A 20,008-nucleotide genomic window follows, 5' to 3' on the forward strand; every position below is an offset into this window, starting at 1 on the left:
TCTTTTTAGAAAAGAAATCCATTGCTGTGGATTCATTCTAAAATTATGCAAGAGGACCCAAAAGATACAACAAAAGAAGAAAACAGTAGATCCTGTTGTTTAAGCGTTTACAATATTCTAAGGGATATGTCATCTGATTTACACATTTTACTAATTTATTCATAGTACCTTGTGAGAGAAACATTCTTGCTCCCATTTTACAGATAGTAAACTTATGCTTGGAAGTTAATTTATCCACAGTCTTATGACTTTTCTTTGATAGTAGACCTGGCATGTTAAGCCAGAATCTATCTAATCACAAAGAACACATGTAACGCTATTAGAGAAACAGGGCAGGATAGAATCTAGAAGAACCCAAAGGCTCACAAAGCGTCTCACAGCTGTGTCTCATGAGCTACTCTCTAGATTTGGCTTACAAAGTAAAAAGAAATGTTTTAGCTTTAACAGGGTGACAAGTTTTGAGAGAGAGAGAGAAAGCTCAAGGAAAAAGCTTTCAAAGCTATAAGTGCTTGGCCCAGGGCCACGAAAGCACAGTGTGTAAAATCTTTGAAGGTTAAAGGATCTCTTTGGACTAAAAGGCTAAACCAACTATTTTTTTTGTCAAGTTGCTAAGAGTAAAGTTCGTATACATAAAGAACCAATTAGCCCATTTATCTCTGCACTTGAGATCTCAGTTTAATAATTCAGCTGCCATGCCTAGGTTGTGATTATAATAACACTTACTCATCCCTGACTTTGACCTGAATTATTCTAAATGCTTTCTATTTGACTCTTGCAGCAATTTCATAAGAAGTACTCCCATCATCTCTTTTGGAGGGACTAGGTTATGTCTGGTTTCAGAGCTCGTGGTCTTTACAATTATTTTGTGCAGCTGTCAGAGCAGATAAATAATTACAACTATGTATCTTACCCAATCATTTTGATATTTGATATAATCCTTTTCTAAAATGACCTACCTTAAAATGTCACTTGCTAAACATATTTAAAGATTGTTAGTGTTTTCAATACAGTCATCTATCATCAACTAACTAAAATTCCGTTCAGTGGGAAGAGTATGATTTTTGTGCCCTAAAGATCATATTAAGTTGAGAAGGAAGTCTTCAGGCATTGGGGAGGATAAAAGAAGGTAAGGGGTACTCAGGTATGTTTTCAACACATTTATACTGCATTGTTAAAATTAAAAAATACAATGTAAGCATAAAAATAATCCAAATAAACACATGAATTCTATTTAATGATCTTTATATATTCTATAAACTCTAGTTCAATGTCATACAAATGAAACACAAAGCTGTGTGTGACAGTATAATTACTGATTTTTTGAACCGTTTAAGATTTAACTTCCTGATGGCACATAATGATCAAAGTTTCTTGTTAGTGTTGTTTCTTTCTTCCCTTTACTTTTTTTGCAGTACGGGGATCAAATTCAGGCTGTGCTTTCTAAGCAAGTTCTCTACCAATTTACTAAACACAAGGCCTGAAGAAAAGTTTTGATACTGCGTACAGCAAGAAAACATTATTGTGCTTTTGTGTTTCATTCTGGATTTTTCAGTTTTTTACAGTGATTGAAATTGATATTAAATGCATAATATGGATGTCATTATTCATATGTGTGTGTGTGTGTGTGTGTGTGTGTGTGTGTGTGTGTCTGTGCTACAAGCTGAAACCAATGTAGCTATCACATTCTAGCAAGAACCCAGAAATTTATATTAGATAAGTAATTTTACTTATGTCAGTAAACATAAAATATTCTAAAATTATACAGAGAGGCTAACCAGATTCTGTAATCAAGTAATAAAATGTAAGAAATGGAATATCTTGTAATCTTAGAATATGCACAAGTTAGAGCTATTGAAATAACTATTGTAAAAGTAAACTAACATTTATCACAGTTAAGTCGCGTATGTAAAGGGATTTAAATTCTTATAATCTACTGAAGTTCAAGTACCTGGATGAAAAGTAAAGGCCCCAGAATCATTTTCAGGTTTGATTTTACCTGGAATGCATCAACAGGATTACTGAATTTTTCACATGCAATAGAATATTAATTTTGTATGGATATAAGATCAAGCTTTCAGAATGAATAGTGAGAAGGCTGCATAAACTTATGTGTAGACTTGAATTTCACTGGGTTTTGGAAAATTACCATATATAATATGAAATGAAACACCTTTTAGATTAGTGTATCATGACATATTCCAGGGTATTTCAAAGTGTAAAGGATAAAAATTAAATGAAAATTTAGAAAAACAGGGTTTATTACTATGAAATGCCACAAGATACAGATATTTTTCCATCTTTACTTTTTTTCAGAGTTCATGACTGCTATATATTTTTAAGATATGATTTTATACCTGTATATCAGGCTGTTACACCCTTAAATTAAAAATGACAGATAATAGACACATGAGATAAGCATGACTATAAAGTCACCTGTCACAAACAAATCAGAATGATATCTTTCAAATTAGAGTACTTGTTAAAAGCATGTCCATTCATTACTTTATCATGTAAAATTCTGCTACATTTGGAATTTTTCTTTAAAAGGTAAATTTCTTTAAAACATTTATTAATGATAAAGATCTAAATGCTCTGGTTTAATACACAAATTCTACTTTCTGTGACTGAGGAAGATTGACTTATTAGCCTGTTCTTGGATTTAAAATTAATAATAATTGATATTGTTACTGTTAAAAAAAAAGTTATCCTAAAAATCTTTAGGAAAAAAAAGATCAAAGAATTCAACATGATCAAGGGTGTGGAAGAGGGAAGAGCCTGGACTGACATAATGTAATTAAAGAAATACTGATGCTGTTAATTTTAGAAATAATTTAATTTGGTCCATATCAAAGAAGCCATGTAATGGAAGAAAAGAGGCCAAAGGCACGTCTGTGGGTAGCACTGATGGTTGGTACCCTAACCCTTATCTGTCAAAGAATGCTCGCTGGCATTAGCTTCCGTCAATTCATCTGTGATTTCTAGATTAATTCTGAAGGAAACCATAGCTTACTTGAAGATCCCGATGAGTATCTGTGTGCCTGGCTTTTTTTGTCTCTGTTCACAGACAAAGAACTCCCACTGGTCATGGAAAAAAGGTCTAAATCCGTGTCTTCTCTGCTTACAAGTCTTGCCTGGGAGCAACGAGAGAGAATGTATACAATCATGAAACAAAATATGGCATTTTCTGAATGCAGCTCACATTACCCCAAATAAACAAACAGGCTCTGTCAAACAACCTTCTTCAAAATGATACCACAATCCTTTATTGCTGCCCAGCCAGAACAAATGCACTATGTCAAAGGATGTTTTGCAAATAAGAGCCGATTTTAAAATTGAGGTTTGCTATTTGAGTCTGTACAACAAAAGAAAACATTTTAGTACAGTAATTTTGATGAAAATCAATCTTAAAGCCAATGGGTGAAACTATAAACAGCTTAACCTCACTTACTGATCAAGTATATTATTTAATAGTTAATTAAATGTTAAAGATGCCATATTATATTATTTTATACTACTTTTATTAAACCGGCTACAGCATTATTTTCTATCAACAATCCTTGAAATGGATTTTGCATATTTGTGAACCACTGCATCACAGACTATACATACCCTTTCATTATAACCATTATCAGTGTGAAATATTACACATCAAATGATCTCATTTTGAGGTAATGTTAAATATATAGTAATTTCAAGGCATTTTTATGCACCCAATGGATTATTCAGTCATCTGAAATTACTATCGTACTTTTATTACTATGGTGTATTGACACTTAACATCAAAAAACTTGCTTGTTACCTACAGAATATTCTCTTACAGAATGTCTTGAATCATTAGGAATTTACGGAGACTGAGCTGTGAAGTGGAGAATATGCTGTTATAAAATCAAAGCAGTCTCTAAGTGGATGGGAAATACCCTAAACCACTCTATAATTGGATTCCCGTGAGAGTATTGCCCTAAATGGTTGATGGGAGGAAAACTTAAGCACAGTGAAACAAAGGGAAGAAACCACCACTGTTTAGAGAACTATCTCTGCGTAACGAGTTATATAGACTCAAGGAATCAGAATCTAAATACGCTCTTTCACGTTTAGATATCACATCCTTCTCTCTCCCCTCTTCCCTGTCCTCTCCTTTCCTCCCCCTCCTCAACCTTCCTTCACGTCACCATCTTCCTCTGTCTCCATCCCCCGCCTCCTCTTCTATTCCTCTTTCTCCTCATCCCTCCCTATTCCTGCCCTCTCACCACTGGATCTCTGCTCTCTTCCTGGCTGCCCTGGAGCTCTCTAGTGATAAGAATATAAACATACACCACATCTGGTTTGTCGTTTTTTTCCCTTTCTCTTCCCACCTTCTCATTCTTACTCACAAATGAATAAAAATGTTTGCTTTTCTGAAATAAATATAATTTTTAATCTACAAAATTTGTGCACATTTACGTTGTATAACACATTTTAAATTTGTATACACAATGGAATAGTCCCCAAAGCTAAAGACATACAAATTAATGAGCAAACTTTTCTAGACTTCCATAAACAAATCTGTGGGCCATATCTCAAATTTAAACCATAAAACATAAAATGTTCCTCTCCAACAATGCTTTGCTGCTATCACCATTGTCCCAGAAACACAGATTCCAGTGACTTTGGATTTATACCTCTGTAACAGTGGATCAAAAGAAATCTTTCCTTCATGGGTTTTTTTTTTTTTTTTGATTTGCCACAGTGACATAAAATCAGACTGAATGTGCAAATATACTTATTCAGTAATTCCTTTGAATCCAGGACCATGTTGACTACTGAGGGTGGCAAGTCATATATGTCAAAAGATGCAGTGTTTACATGTAACTTAGACAATCCATCCCTATAGCTTAATCAGCTATCCCATACAAGTAACAACTAATGCAAAATAAATTCCATGTGGGTGGATGTCCTAGTGCATTGCATAGAAAACAATAAGAAAGACATATTTACAGGTTCACTACACAGGGTATTTCCCCAAATACCTCATTCTTATATTAAGTCCATTAATATGGGTCCAATGAAGACAGAAGGATAACTGTTCTTCAAAAGACATAACTAAGCACAAATTTAATATTTACGTTACAGAAATATATGTTAAACACTATAATGTTAAATAGTGGGATCAGTAGACTCAATTCAGATAAGAGTATTCTAAATGGAGAACAATATCAATTATTTACCAAATGGTAACTTTGAAAAACATTTTTTTAAGTTCTGTTTTCTGGATATTTCCTTTTGCAGTTCACCTGTGCACTTGTAAAGCCCAACTGCATCTCACTAAAAGAATGAGAATTTGGAACAGAAAACTATAAATATTTAGAGTTTGATCTATCTACAACAGCCACAACATAATCAACGATAAAGTTTTACATATAAATTAGTAGAGAACATGGGCAAATATTTAATCAATATGATGTTAAGAAACATTTACATGATTTTCACTTTTTAAGTGAAGGCATAATAATAATATACTTTCAAATTTTTAATTATTTCTCAATGTGCATGGTTTGCCTACATGTATGTCTGAGTATTACTTATGTGTTGACATTGGAGGGGCCAGAATGGGAGTTGACTCTCCTTGAACTCAGTTACAGATGGGCTGAGACTCAGTGTGGGTTTTGCGAAATGAACCCAGGTCTTCCGAAAGAGCAACCAATGATCTACACACCAAACCCTGTCTCTAGTCACCTATTATCATACTTAAAAAAAAACAGACCCTGTTATATCTTGAGCAGAGTTTAAATGTAATTTCTGTTTCAATTGTTGTTTTATTATTCTTCATTATATATCCATATTGTTATAACTTCCATTGCAATCAAGTCAAAAAAACTGTTTCATTATTCCAAAGAAAGCCGTTTATGCTCCTGCACCCTTCAGCTAAGCAGCAACTACTTGTACACTCTCTATGGAGTCAGCACGGTGATTTTCAGAATGTGAAATGATTGAAACTTATAATATTTTACAATAATCTGAGGTAAACTATTTATTATTATGTTCTGTGTGCATGTTAATATTTTCTTGATTATTGCCATGCAACGATTTCATTTTACATCCACTTCGTCTGTCTTCCACTGTTATATTTTCACGCACTAAGTGGACTTTGGTTGCGTTAAGTTTTGCAGCTATTATGAACAAAACTATTCTAAAAATATTGCGTAATATTTAAAATGAATATGTGTCAAAATTCTTTGAGAATTTTAAATATTGAGAATCTATTTCCATCCATTTGCCTGCAAAATTCAAGATGTCATTGTTTTTTACCGCTGAGTAGTATTCTAGCATGTATATATTCCACAGTTTCTTCATCCATTCTTCCACTGAAGGGCATCTAGGTTGTTTCCAGGATCTGGCTATTACAAATAATGCTGCTATGAACATAGATGAGCATATGCTTTTGTAGTATGATTGGGCATCTCTTGGGTAGATTCCCAATAGTGGAATTGCTGGGTCCTGGGGTAGGTTGATCCCGAATTTCCTGAGAAACCGCCACACTGCTTTCCAAAGTGGTTGCACAAGTGTGCATTCCCACCAGCAATGGATGAGTGTACCCCTTACCCCACAACCTCTCCAGCAAAGGTTATTATTGGTGTTTTGGATTTTAGCCAATCTGACAGGTGTAAGATGATATCTCAAAGTTGTTTTGATTTGCATTTCCCTGATAGCTAGGGAGGTTGAGCATGACCTTAAGTGTCTTTTGGCCATTCGAACTTCTTCTGTTGAGAATTCTCTGTTCAGTTCAGCGCCCCATTTTTTAATTGGGTTAATTGGCATTTTACCGTCTAGTCTCTTGAGTTCCTTATATATTTTAGAGATCAGACCTTTGTCAGTTGCAGGGTTGGTGAAGATCTTTTCCCAGTCAGTAGGCTGCCTTTGTGTCTTAGTGACGCTGCTCAACTTCAGGAGGTCCCATTTATTCAATGTTGCCCTTAATGTCTGTGCAGCTGGGGTTATGCGTAGGAAACGGTTCCCTGTGCCCATTTGTTGTAGAGTACTTCCCACTTTCTCCTCTATCAAGCTCAATGTGTTCAGATTAATATTGAGGTCTTTAATCCATTTGGACTTGAGTTTTGTGCATGGTGATAAATATGGATCTACTTTCATTCTTCTACAGGTTGACATCCAGTTATGCCAGCACCATTTGTTGAAGATGCCCTCTTTCTTCCATTGTGTACTTTTGGCTCCTTTATCAAAAATCAGGTGTTCGTAGGTTTGTGGTTTAAGATCCGGGTCTTCTATACGATTCCATTGGTCAACTTCTCTGTTTTTATGCCAATACCAAGCTGTTTTCAATACTGTAGCTCTGTAATAGAGTTTAAAGTCAGGGATGGTAATGCCTCCAGAAGTACCTTTATTGTATAAGTTTTTTTTGACTATCCTGGGTTTCTTGTTTTTCCATATAAAGTTGATTATTGTCCTCTCAAGTTCTGTGAAGAATTTTGTTGGGACCTTGATGGGGATTGCATTGAATCTATAGATTGCTTTTGGTAGAATTGCCATTTTTACTATGTTGATCCTCCCAATCCACGAGCAGGGGAGATCCTTCCATTTTCTGGTATCCTCTTCAATTTCTTTCTTCAAAGACTTAAAGTTCTTGTCAAATAAGTCCTTCACTTCCTTGGTTAGAGATACTCCCAGATATCTTATGCTATTTGTGGCTATTGTGAAAGGTGATACTTCTTTGATTTCCCTCTCTCCTTCCTTATCCTTTGTGTATAGGAGGGCGACTGATTTTTTGGAGTTGATCTTGTAACCTGCCACGTTACTGAAGGAGTTTATCAGCTGTAGGAGTTCTTTGGTGGAGTTTTTGGGGTCGCTTATGTATACTATCATATCATCTGCAAATAATGAAAGTTTAACTTCTTCCTTTCCAAATTGAATCCCCTTGATTCCCTTATGTTGTCTTATTGCTATTGCTAGAACTTCAAGCACTATATTGAAGAGATAAGGAGTGGACAGCCTTGTCGTGTTCCTGAATTTAGTGGGATAGCCTTGAGTTTCTCTCCGTTTAATTTGATGTTAGCTGTCGGCTTGCTGTAAATAGCTTTTATTATATTTAGGAATGACCCTTGTATCCCTAATCTCTCCAAGACCTTTATCATAAAAGGGTGCTGAATTTTGTCAAATGCTTTTTCAGCATCTAATGAGATGACCAGATGGTTTTTTTTTTCCTTCAGTTTATTTATATGATGGATTACATTGATAGATTTTTGTATGTTGAACCAGCCCTGCATCTCTGGGATGAAGCCTACTTGATTGTAATGGATAATTTTTCTAATGTGTTCTTGGATTCGGTTTGCCAGTATTTTATTGAGAATTTTTGTGTCAATGTTCATGAGTGAGATTGGCCTGTAATTCTCTTTCTTGGTTGAGTCTTTGTGTGGTTTAGGTATCAGGGTAACTGTAGCTTCATAGAAGGAATTTGGCAGTGACTCTTGTGTTTCTATATTATGAAATACCTTAAGGAGTATAGGTATTAGGTCTTCTTGGAAGTTCTGGTAGAATTCCGCATTGAAACCATCTGGTCCTGGGCTCTTTTTGGTAGGGAGGTTTCTGATAACAGTTTCTAATTCTTCGCGACTAACAGGACGATTTAGAGCATTTACCTGGTCCTGGTTTAACTTTGGTATATGGTATTTATCTAAAAAACTGTCCATTTCTTTTACATTTTCCAATTTTGTGGCATACAGGCTTTTGTAGTAAGATCTAATGATTCTCTGAATTTCCTCTGTGTCTGTGGTTATGTCCCCCTTTTCATTTCTGATCTTATTAATTTGTGTGTTCTCCCTCTGCCGTTTGATTAGTTTGGCTAAGGGTTTGTCAATCTTGTTGATTTTCTCCAAGAACCAGCTTCTTGTTTCATTGATTCTTTGGATTGTTTTCTGTGTTTCTATTTTGTTGATTTCTGCCCTCAGTTTGATTATTTCCAGTCTTCTACTTCTCCTAGGTGAGTCTGCTTCTTTTTTTTCCAGAGCTTTCAGGTGTGCTGTTAAGTCACCAATGAGTGCTTTCTCCGTTTTCTTTAAGTGGGCACTTAGTGCTATGAACTTTCAACCTCCTTTGGACTATTTTCTTAATGAATGTTTATTACTTTAGGAAAAATATTTAGTAGCTCATCTGTTGCATATATGTTTCTTAATTTTCTTCATTAAAGTTCTTTAATTAAAAAAATCAAAATATACGTACACTTCCCCCTCTACACTTTTCTCTTTAGAACCACTCCATACCACCCCCAATAATCGCTCTTCAAATTGATGGTCTCTCTTTTGTTGTTATTGTTACAAATATGACATATGTATATTGTTAGATACATATATGTTGTTAGACACATTTGCATGTAAATATATAACTACAGTCTGCTGAGTTTTTCAATCTTGTTTGTGTGCATTTGATTTCAGGGCTGACTAGTTGTTATTGGATAATCAATTCGGGGGATCATCCCTGGGAGAGACAGAACCTCCTTCTATCAGCGGTCATTAGTTGTCTGTATTTGCATAGGGGTGTGTACTGTGAAATTTCCCCCTCCTACATCAGCGTGAGCCACAGCATGACCAACAGGCCAAAATATCACTACAGGTTCGAGAGTGGCTTTCATAGCGTGGTGGTAAGCAAGAACTGTCTAATTAGACAGAAGGTACATTCAGTAGGAAGGGAATCACATCTGGAACTAGAAACCTAATGAACGTCCTGGCACACATAAGATCATAGAGCAGAAACTACTACCACTATGTTACTAGATCAGCTTAATTCTAAACTAGATTGCAAAACTTATCCTTATACCCACAGATAAATGTAGTTCTCACCCTATTCAAGACAGAGAAAACAAAACCTCACTTTGCAGCAAATGGTCCATTACAAAAATCACAGCTGATCATAATTTAGCGGTTAAGTCGCCATGGTGAGCTCAGCAGGGATGGATACATCTACAATAAAACTCCTATACCTAAGCCTCTGTAAACATCGTGGAAGAGGGTATAGAAGGACTACAACAGCAGAGGAACAGGATATCTTCTGTACAATTATGTACCCTAGAAACAACAGAGGACTTACACATAATACCACAATAATATGGTTACCTAACAATTCTTGAATGACTACAATACCAACAAGTATACTAACATGGAAGGGGTAATTTCATTGACAACATATTCTCAGAGTTTAAAATCTGAATAATTTATAACCTGAAACATGGTTATTCTCTGGAAAACCCCAGAATTTGCTTCATTTATCTATTTAATCCAATTATCAACATACTTTTATATATTGTTAACATATTTTCTTATATATTTTACACTATAAATATTTTACAATATTATAAAATGATATTTTCTGTTTTTCTCAGTTGCTTTGCCCTTGCTCCTTTACATGAAGAAATTAAGTTTGATTATAGCCTTGTGCTATAATATTAAAGTTTAATAAGAGGTATAAAAATGGTTTTATCTCCATTATTAATAATTTGTTGCCATTTAATGTTTTTTTTCTTCCTTCCTATTGGCACACGCCTTTAATCCCAGCACTCAGGAGGCAGAGGCAGGTGGATCTCAGTGAGTTTTAGGACAGCCTGGTCTACAAAGCAAGTTTCAAGGCAGCCAGCAATGTTACACAGAGAATCTCTGCGCCCCCCCCCCCACACCCAAAAATGAAGGGAGGAAGGAAGGAAAAAGAGTGTCCATTAATAAATTTGTGCAAAAATACAGTCATATATATATATATATATATATATATATATATATATATATCAGATTGATGTTCTAAAATTCCTAGTATAATATGCATGACACCCTCACAGAGGAATTTTACTAGAATGTAGGATAATATTTAATGAATAATAATTTTGAATAGGGACATAAAATTTTCTTGTCCTTTTATTCTCTGTCTAAATGTACATATTTATGTATACAAATATATATTACACACCACATAGACATAAATTATTGCTCAAATTCAGGAAAGTCGTTGGAAAAATGTTCAAGAAAATGGCATGGAAGTGCTCTTACAGCCATAATATTATTTTTATCATAAAGAAAAGTAACTTTGGCTGTGAAATTCTCACTGGAAAACAAAATAATAATCCATTTCCTTGGTCAATGTAGAATCCGAGCTAGGGAGATTTGGTAGTCTTTTATAAAGGGAGGTGTTCTCCACTGTAATCAGTCATGATGCCCTCCTCCAAACTTCTGAGACCACGCTGAAAAGTTGCCTTTTTTATGAGATCTAATTTTCTAGATCCCAATGTTAGCCATAGTCCTCTATTTACAAAGTCTTTCTTCAAGTAGCTTACAGAAAAGTGAATTTAACAAGCATATGCCTTCCATTTTCTAGACGACACTCTTATTGAGATGATTAGAATGTGGCCTTAAAGCTCAAATAATACTTACCAGAGTACCACTGCACTCCATAAAACTTGGAGGAGTTAAGCTGCTAATCACTTGTTACTTTTAATACAGTTTGATTTTCCAAGCTGGAAACTCATATTGCTGTTTCTTCCAATTGTAATCTTTGTATTTGGCTCTTAAAATTTTCAAGAAAATAATCTCATTAAGCAATTTCCCATCCAGAGTAATTTTGTTTTAAAATGGTAACAGGTTAATATTTTTACATCTGTCAAATAAAATTATTACTTTAAACAATGTCATATTGTAACATTATAAATTAAGTCAAGAAAATGTGTTATTATTTTAGCACACGGCATTTGAGGTTTCCCCAAAATAGATACAGTTGTGATATTCCATAGTTTAAACATATTATGAGTATATTTTAAAGTGTTATTTATTGAGTATGTGTGTCTATAACATTTTTCTGTAACTTTAAACATATTTCTTACCACAAGTTGAACTCTTCCACCATTGAGTACATCTGGATCTAACTCAGGCAAGAAGTGATTGCTTCATGGTGGCAAGAAAGGAAAAAAAGTAACAGTATAAATATAGAGTAAGAATATTAAAAAGTGCCCAAACATCTTTATTCATAAAATAGAGACAACAGCTTTAATTTGTTATATATAATAAATGCACATATCAAATATATATAATTCCGCTATTATATATAAATTAAGTTTCACAAAAAATAATATCTAAATAATACTTCAATGGCATGTCTCTTTTAAAAATATAAATGTTAATGAGCAAACATCTGAAAGAGCTAACAGTGATATTTAATAAATTATATAAAATCTAAGTATATTTTAATCACATTTGCTTATTTTGTTCCCATTTTTCTTTGGCTTTTTGAGACAGTGTCTCACGCAGTGCAGGCTTGACTCAAACTCAGCATGTATTCAAAGGCAAGCCTAAACTTTGTCTCCGCCTCCAAGGACTGGGCTTACAAGCCTGAATCATCACTGGTACTTTTTCCAGTCTTAAATTTTCACTGGAAGCAAGCAAAGTTTTCTACTTTAGTGTTCTACTACGTTTGGAGCACCCTACAAATATTTACAGTGCAGTTTAATTTTGCTCTGGTAAAATATTCTGATATCGGCTCTTAAAAAAAATTGTCTTTGGGAGCTATAGAGATGGTTCAATACCGAGCATTTAAGGCATGGTGCTCTGTGTTTAGAATCAAAGAACTGTGGGTATGGGTGAGGGGGGAGAAAAACAGATCCGTAGAGTTTGCTGGGCAGCCAACCTAGCCTAAATCAGTGATTCCCAGACTAACAAGTGACCATGTCTCAAACAAAATTATGTTTAAAAAAAGACATAAATTGTGTCGGTGGAGAAGGGGTTGTGAATTTGGAAAGAGTTGTTGGAAAGAAATGAATCTGATCAAAACACATTGTATGAAACTGTAAAAGAACTAATAGAAAAAATAAAACAAAGGGTCACTCAAAAATGATATTTTAAAATATGGCTACTGACTTCAACAAAACATACATACATTTGCATTTGCACACATATACATGCACTTCTCCAAAAATCCAGGTGTTATGTGTGTACACACATGTGCACACACAGATTTTCTATATTGGGAGCAAGGGGACCTTGGGAGAAAGTTGAAGGGGAGGGGAGAGGGAGGGAGGAGAGCAAAGAAAAAGGCAGAGCTCAATAAAAATCAGTAAAAAAAAATCAATAAAAAATTAAAAAATTCTACAGTGAAAAAATTAATAAAAATAAAGTGATTTTTGGAATATATTTCAAAGAAATCTTTTATACATAGTTAATAGACAATCTGAGGGAGTGTCTGTTTCATCTACGAGATACAGATTTTACTTACTAGTAAGTGATAATATTAAAAGTTTAAGCATTTAAAATATTGTTTATATTTTCCACTGTATAACATCTATATTAACACTTTAACTTTGGAACAAGCTCTCTCATATCTAGTTAACAGAGATAACTCATAGATTTGCATCTGTTATCATTCTAAGAATGATATTCCTATGAATTCAGTTAACCTGAATAATGTAAACATGAAATAAATTTGTTAGCATTAATTGTAATACTTCATGTGAAAACATGGATTACTGATGTTTTTATTTCGTTCTCTGATCACAATATATACTTAAAAAAGCAAAATATTTCCATTTTAGTTTTGTTTTCATATGATGTCCAAGTTTTGTAAGAAGTTGAAGGGGCTGAGGTCCTCCTGTATAAAAGTTCACGCCACATATATCATCGTAAAACTTTAATCCAGAAATGTAGCTGTCAGTTTCACAAGTGACTAATTTTTAAAACAAATCTGTATATTGACATGACGAGAGTTACAAGATACCACAGTCTTCTTGATGAAGGAGAGGAGACTGCTTGGTTCGTGTGTTGGTTTTAAGCATAACAGAATAGAGCTCTCCCTAAACACTTTTGGTGAGAACTGTAAAGAACAATTAAATCCACGCTGTATGAAAGCCTCTGGCGATGTGATGTATTTGCTTTTGGCTTGGAAGTGGTATTTGTTTTAGCACAATTAACCCAGGTTTCACTTTGCAAGATTGGTTTACGATACAAAAATCTAATTTGAAGGGAATGACCTCACCATTTCAGGGTTCTGGAACTAGTTGTTTCTGGAAAGCCCACTTGTGTATGAAGCCACTGGTAGGTGTACTCCTTACTCTTTTCTAACTTTTCATCCACAGTGGTTGGCTTGGTTAGGGCGTCTTCCTCTTCGCCTTGGGAAGAAATGTATAACATTCAAAGAATTAAAACCAGGGAAGGCAGCTGAGACGATGCTAGGAATTTCACTACAATGAAAGGGTATTGACAAAGCGTGGTGACTAAGAAACGTCAGTTATTAGGAGGTAAGCATCTCCTGTTACAGTTTCAATTGCATCTACTTTGAAGAATAAAAGAAAAAAAATTAATGCAGTTACCATTGTTTAAAAATAGCATCCTTTAGAAAACTCGGTTGTTTCGGAGAGACAATAGACCTTTCTTATAGGAATAGCCTTGTTTTTAGACTTATTTTAAGATCCAAATGTCCTTATACCATCCTCATATACAATATAATTTATAGATTATAACAAAGGTATTTAAAACAGACTTTTGATTTTACAGAATTGAGCTTTGTGTAAGCTCTTATTTTCAATTATCAATAGTTCATGCTAATTATTCAAAACAATGAATTTCATTGTGATACTTGCTTATATGGTAGAGGAGGGAGCTGATTCTCAAATTATTCGCTGACCTTCACATACCACACGCTGTGGCATAGGTGAGCTCACATTCAACACATACCACAAAGGAAGTGTAAGAGTATACAACATGCTGAAAGCAATCTTGATGTTAAATCATACGAATCTCTGTTTTTCTCTCTCGGTGTGTGTGTGTGTGTGTGTGTGTGTGTGTGTGTGTGTGTGTGTGTGGTGTGTTTAGAAAACCGTGCAAACATTGCTGCCATGTGAGTGTCACACATTATTCGTATGACAGCATTGCTTTGCACCATTGTTTAGCATCGTGGGCTTGCTCCTCCACACTGCTTCTTTGGTGGAACCCTCATAAATGATAAGGGCTTGCTGGCTTTGTAAGTTTGTGGACTTCATGTTTTTAAAGTTAGTTTTTGGCAACTAAGCACACAAGTACATAAAACTAAAAAATTTGATGGTTAAAAATGCCAACTTTTCCAGGTGCAGCAGTGAACACAGCCTTTGAAAGTGCTGACTCCAGTTTGCAAGTTCAAGGCTCACCTGGGTTATGTGAAAATTGTCAGGCCAGCCAGGGAAAGATACTGAGATCATTCATTTAAATATTAAAAAGTAAGTAAATGAAAGGAAATTGAATGTCAACTTCTCAACTTTTTTTTTTTTTTTTTTTGGTTTTTTGAGACAGGGTTTCTCTGCAGCTTTTTTAGAGCCTGTCCTGGAACTAGCTCTTGTAGACCAGGCTGGCCTCAAACTCACAGAGATCCGCCTGCCTCTGCCTCCCGAGTGCTGGGATTAAAGGCGTGCGCCACCACCGCCCGGCTTGAATGTCAACTTCTTAAATTGAGGCACTCTCTCACTAGTAATCATAATATGTGTATGCTCTTAGGAAAATGATGCAGGTCTTTCAACTCATAGTGAATATGTTTCTGTGGACACAGAAACTATAGCATGCATAATGCTGAATGTGATGAGAATGGGCATCTTAACATCTCTTTTTCCTGTAAAGGTCAGTGAAATGACTCTGGTTTTCAAATCAAGAAGAAGCGAGAGCCAATATTTAGGAAAGTCTAAAAGAAGATGCTTGTTTCTCTAATGTCTAAATTATTGTCGCTTCTAATGCTACCACATGGTTCTAAACTATCCATAGCTTCTGTCAAACAATTTCAAGTCAACCCTTCATTAGTTATAACTGGAGAAGGGATTCCTTCACAGACCCCGGGCTGGCTGCTGAATTCATATGCAGAAGCACTTGATACATAGAGAAAGTATAAAGCAGACTTCCCCAAAAGGAAGATGTGTTGTCACAGTTACTCTATAAACTCGATCCTGAGATCTGATCTACCAGTTTTGGTTGGCCACACCAGGTACAGTTTAGTGACATTAACTATAAGACTTCAGTAAGTATGATTATCAGCTGAGCTAAGGCTCAGCCTTAGCTGTTGTTAATATGCAGGTATAATAAGCATGTCTAGATTAGAATTATCTGTGGCCTTCTGTTTCTTTAATACTGATATTTACTCCCATAGTCACTTATTAACATACTCTTGGAAAATTTCTCCAGTTCTTCATAACACTAACTGGTTTCACAGGAGAACTCAAAGTTTTAATGAATTTCTGTGTAGAGATCAGATCTTTCATTGTAAGGGACCAACTCATTGAGACCATCAATAAAACCCAGATTGATATATTGGCTGAAGCTCAATTAAGAAACAGAACAAGCAAAACACGAACTCGGCTGACTGTAACCCAAAAGTAGTTGAGAGCTGAGGGATGTGATTCCATCCCAGCTAAACCATCACAAGATGACCCTGTCACTGAGCACAATACCCAAAGTAAAATTCACTCTGAGTCATACAGAAGGCCAGCTTCAGCATCTTTGTTTGGAAAAGTAACAGAGGCTTATATTACTTTACAGCACTAAGGTCATGGTGTTTCATAAGCCTCTCGTTTCAGTGTCGAAGAAAGCACCGTTTTGCCTATAGGAGGGTAAATCCTTTACTTTGCATCCTGCTTCACCTATTTTCTGTGCTTTGAACCTCAGAAAGGCGACTTCCTTTGATTCTTGTTAATCTCTGGTTACTTTAAAGCATGTCTTTAAGCAATTTTAATTAAAGCAATTGTCAGACTCAATAACAAAATGCTATGCCATTTATAAAGACAATTTATGAAGAAAAATATTAATGAAGAGAAAACCTGAAAAATAAATGTCATGTTCTATAGCCAGCTACTCTGTAACATTTTAAGATAAGTTTCTTTAACCCACAAAATAATTTGCTTTGCCTTCATCTTTTGTTAGAATGATATGAATTCTTTATGTTCTGATTCCAGTTGGTTGCAACAAAAATATGTGCAATAGAAATCTCATGATAAATATGGTTTTTATTGATTTATATTATAAAATATCAAGTTGTCTGGTGATTAGATTTTTATTCTTTGAAGACTTTAAAATTTATTTTTATCATATGTGTTTTGTTTGCATGTAAAAGTATGCATTATATGCATGCAAAGCCCTAGGAAACCATTACAGAGCAACAGCAACCATGGAAATGGAGTTTCAAGTAGTTGGAGCTGTCATGGGAAAGTTGGGAATGAAATTTTGGTCCTCTACCAAAGCACCAAATGTCTTTAACTTCAGAGATATATCTCTAGTCCCTTGATGATTATGTCTTTATTATCACATTTAATTCATTTTCAAGTGAATTTAGAGATAGTATGTCTAAAATTATATATATATTTGGATACTTGGTATATATTTGCATATAGTGTTTAGTGTCCCACCCACACTTCCTATTGGCACGTTCAATACCTAAAAAGCTATTGATAATTGGGTAATACTGTCTAATTATGGTTGTTATTTACCTCTTTACTTCTAGGTGAACAAGATTAGCCTGTATAGTTATTTACTAATTTAATATTATATATTGTGAAAAAATGTTTCTGATACTTTTAAATTGGAAACTACCTAAATCATGTAGCATCTTCCTTTATGATTTTAACAAAGTATAAATCTTTTCTCTGTTATTAATGGTAAAAATATTTTTTCCTCATTGTTGTTTTCAGTTTCTGTTATCTTTTAAAAAAGGTCATCTTTCGAGGCTTCATATATGTGTACATCTTAACCATCATCCAAACTACATGCAGTTTTCCACTGTGACTTACTGGCTTGCATCTCTGAACTCAACAAACTGCCTGCAGTGCAGGACTCTAGAAAGAAATTCTATACATGTTCAGAGATTTTTTTTCTTCACCAACAAAAGTCTTTTATTTATTCTTTGTCTTATTTTGTCAATTTCTATTTTTTTTTGTAATTTATGAAATCTTGCTTTGGTAAATTGAAATTGTAGTTCCAAAAGTTTCAAGGACTGGGTATTTATTTCGGTAGGAGAAAGCTTACCTAGCATGCACACGGCCCGGGCTTCAGTTCCTAGTATAGGAAAGGAAAGACATCATTTGTAAATGTTATATACGGAACGCAAGATGAGTGTGGTGGCTTACGCATATATTCCTATCATGTTAGAGATTACAATAAAAGGATCGGTGTGAATTTAAAGATAGCCTGGGCTAAATAGAGTAAGACATAATTCAACCAGTTCCCAAGCAATTATAAGACTTAAAATTTCTTTTCTTATATTGATTTGTTATTGTTAATCACTTCTCCACTACATCAAATTACTAAGTCCAGTTCTCTTTTCTCAGAAAGTATAGAAAACGCATTTTTATTGCTTCCCTTCAGGATATTCATATATGTTTTAGGTGTTGATTTGTTGGGCTCCACATAAATAGCCCTTATTGCATGTGCTGGCATCTAATAATGATTGAAGATACACAGAGAGTTTGTTACCTCATAGGGCTATCAAATTGGAGGTCTAGGGATAAATAACTTCCATCTTAGTCATGAAAATATCTCAGCTACTGCTCAGATGCCATGATTGTCAGGGCCATGTTTCTCACCATGATGACCATGGACTCTAAACTTCTGCAAACAAAAATCCCAATAAATACCTTCTTTTATAACTTTTCTTGGTCATGTTGTCTCTTTATTGCAATAGAAAAATAATGAAGACTTCAAGACGTCTCGGATATTACTCCTCAAAAGTCTTGCTTCCTCCAGGTTCGGTTTCTTCACACTTGGCTGTTTTCTTCAACTCTTTAGCCATGTACCACTATCTGCTTTGAGGGCTTAATTCTTGCTAGCCCTTTGGATCTCATATCATACTCCTCCCTGGCAGTCCATCTCTGTTCTATCTATACGGCCTTGTATGTTGACTTCCACTTAAATCCTTCAGTCACTATTTTTCTTCCCTTGTGAGATAAAATGTGTTTGTTATGGTCTGAATCTGCAATGCCCCCAAAGGTTAAATGTGTTCTCTCATGCAGCATCCATGAAAATGGACTGGGCACTAGGGCACAAACTTCACTGATCATAAATCCACAGATAGTGTAATGTTAAATGGATAATGGAGGTAGCAGAAACTGTGGGATGTGGGCCTATCTGGCAAGGTTAGTAAAAGATGAGACTCTGAAAGGTATAGCTTGTCCCTGGTCTCTCGTTCTCTCTCTACATTTCAGCTACCAGGAGGTGAACAGCTTTGTTCTTGACATTGTCCCTACTATGATGCTTTGCCTTCCCTTTGGTGTAAAACAACAACCTCCATATACTGCAAGCTCTGATTCTGGCAGCTGAAATAAGTCTCTCCTCCTTTGGACTGAATTGTTCGTCACAGTGATGAAAGCTAACATGCCTCTTAGATAACTCACCATACATCTTCCAATGCACGATTGAAACTTGTTTCTCAACTGCCTTCGGATAATATTCAAAGTTTTTTTTTAAATTTATTTGTTATGGATACAGCGTTCTGCCTGCATGTATGCCCATAGAACACAAGAGGACACCAGATCTCATTATAGATGGTTGTGAATCACCATGTGATTGCTGGGATTTGAATTCAGGACCTCTCAAAGAGCAACCAGTGCTCTTAACCTGTGAGCCACTTCTCCAGGGCCCAAATGTTTCTTATTTAGATAGTAGACAAGTCTTGCTTTAGATATTGAGAGGCATATTTTATATTCCCACCTTAATCCACCAGACACACTGTACTTAGTCAGCTTTTTGTACCTGCAAGCTTTTTCTTCAATAATGGTATTTCTACTTCAAATTTTCAAGTATCAGCTTATAAAAACTATTCTTCAGAGTAAACTACCTGACTTTCAACAATGTATTTTATACTTAAGTTAGATTATATATTGGTATTTTTAAAGGTTTTTTGCATTTGAATATGGTCTGAATATTTGATTCCTAGCTGGCAGTTCTATTTTTGGAGTCTCTGAAGGCATTGGGATATGATCAGGTAGATTTAGGCCATGAGGGATGGGCCTTTGAAGGATTGGACCAGACTGGTTCAGGCTTAACTTTCTGCT

At 35.0% G+C, this 20,008-nt stretch overlaps 1 protein-coding gene across 1 annotated transcript in view; it reads right to left on the reverse strand.

The window, feature by feature from the left end:
* Window positions 1-2,978: 2,978 nt before the first annotated feature.
* The window catches only part of Lrriq1 (leucine rich repeats and IQ motif containing 1), a 140,471-nt gene continuing 123,441 nt past the window's right edge, over window positions 2,979-20,008 (reverse strand). The window contains exons 24-26 of the mRNA XM_038314967.1: window positions 13,987-14,137; window positions 11,846-11,906; window positions 2,979-3,131 (exon numbers count right to left, since the gene is read on the reverse strand). Coding sequence (XP_038170895.1) covers window positions 2,979-3,131; window positions 11,846-11,906; window positions 13,987-14,137 — 365 coding nt within the window. The remainder of the gene's footprint in view (window positions 3,132-11,845; window positions 11,907-13,986; window positions 14,138-20,008) is intronic.

This window comes from Arvicola amphibius, chromosome 17, assembly GCF_903992535.2.
Source record: "Arvicola amphibius chromosome 17, mArvAmp1.2, whole genome shotgun sequence".
NCBI classification, from domain to species: domain Eukaryota; kingdom Metazoa; phylum Chordata; class Mammalia; order Rodentia; family Cricetidae; genus Arvicola; species Arvicola amphibius.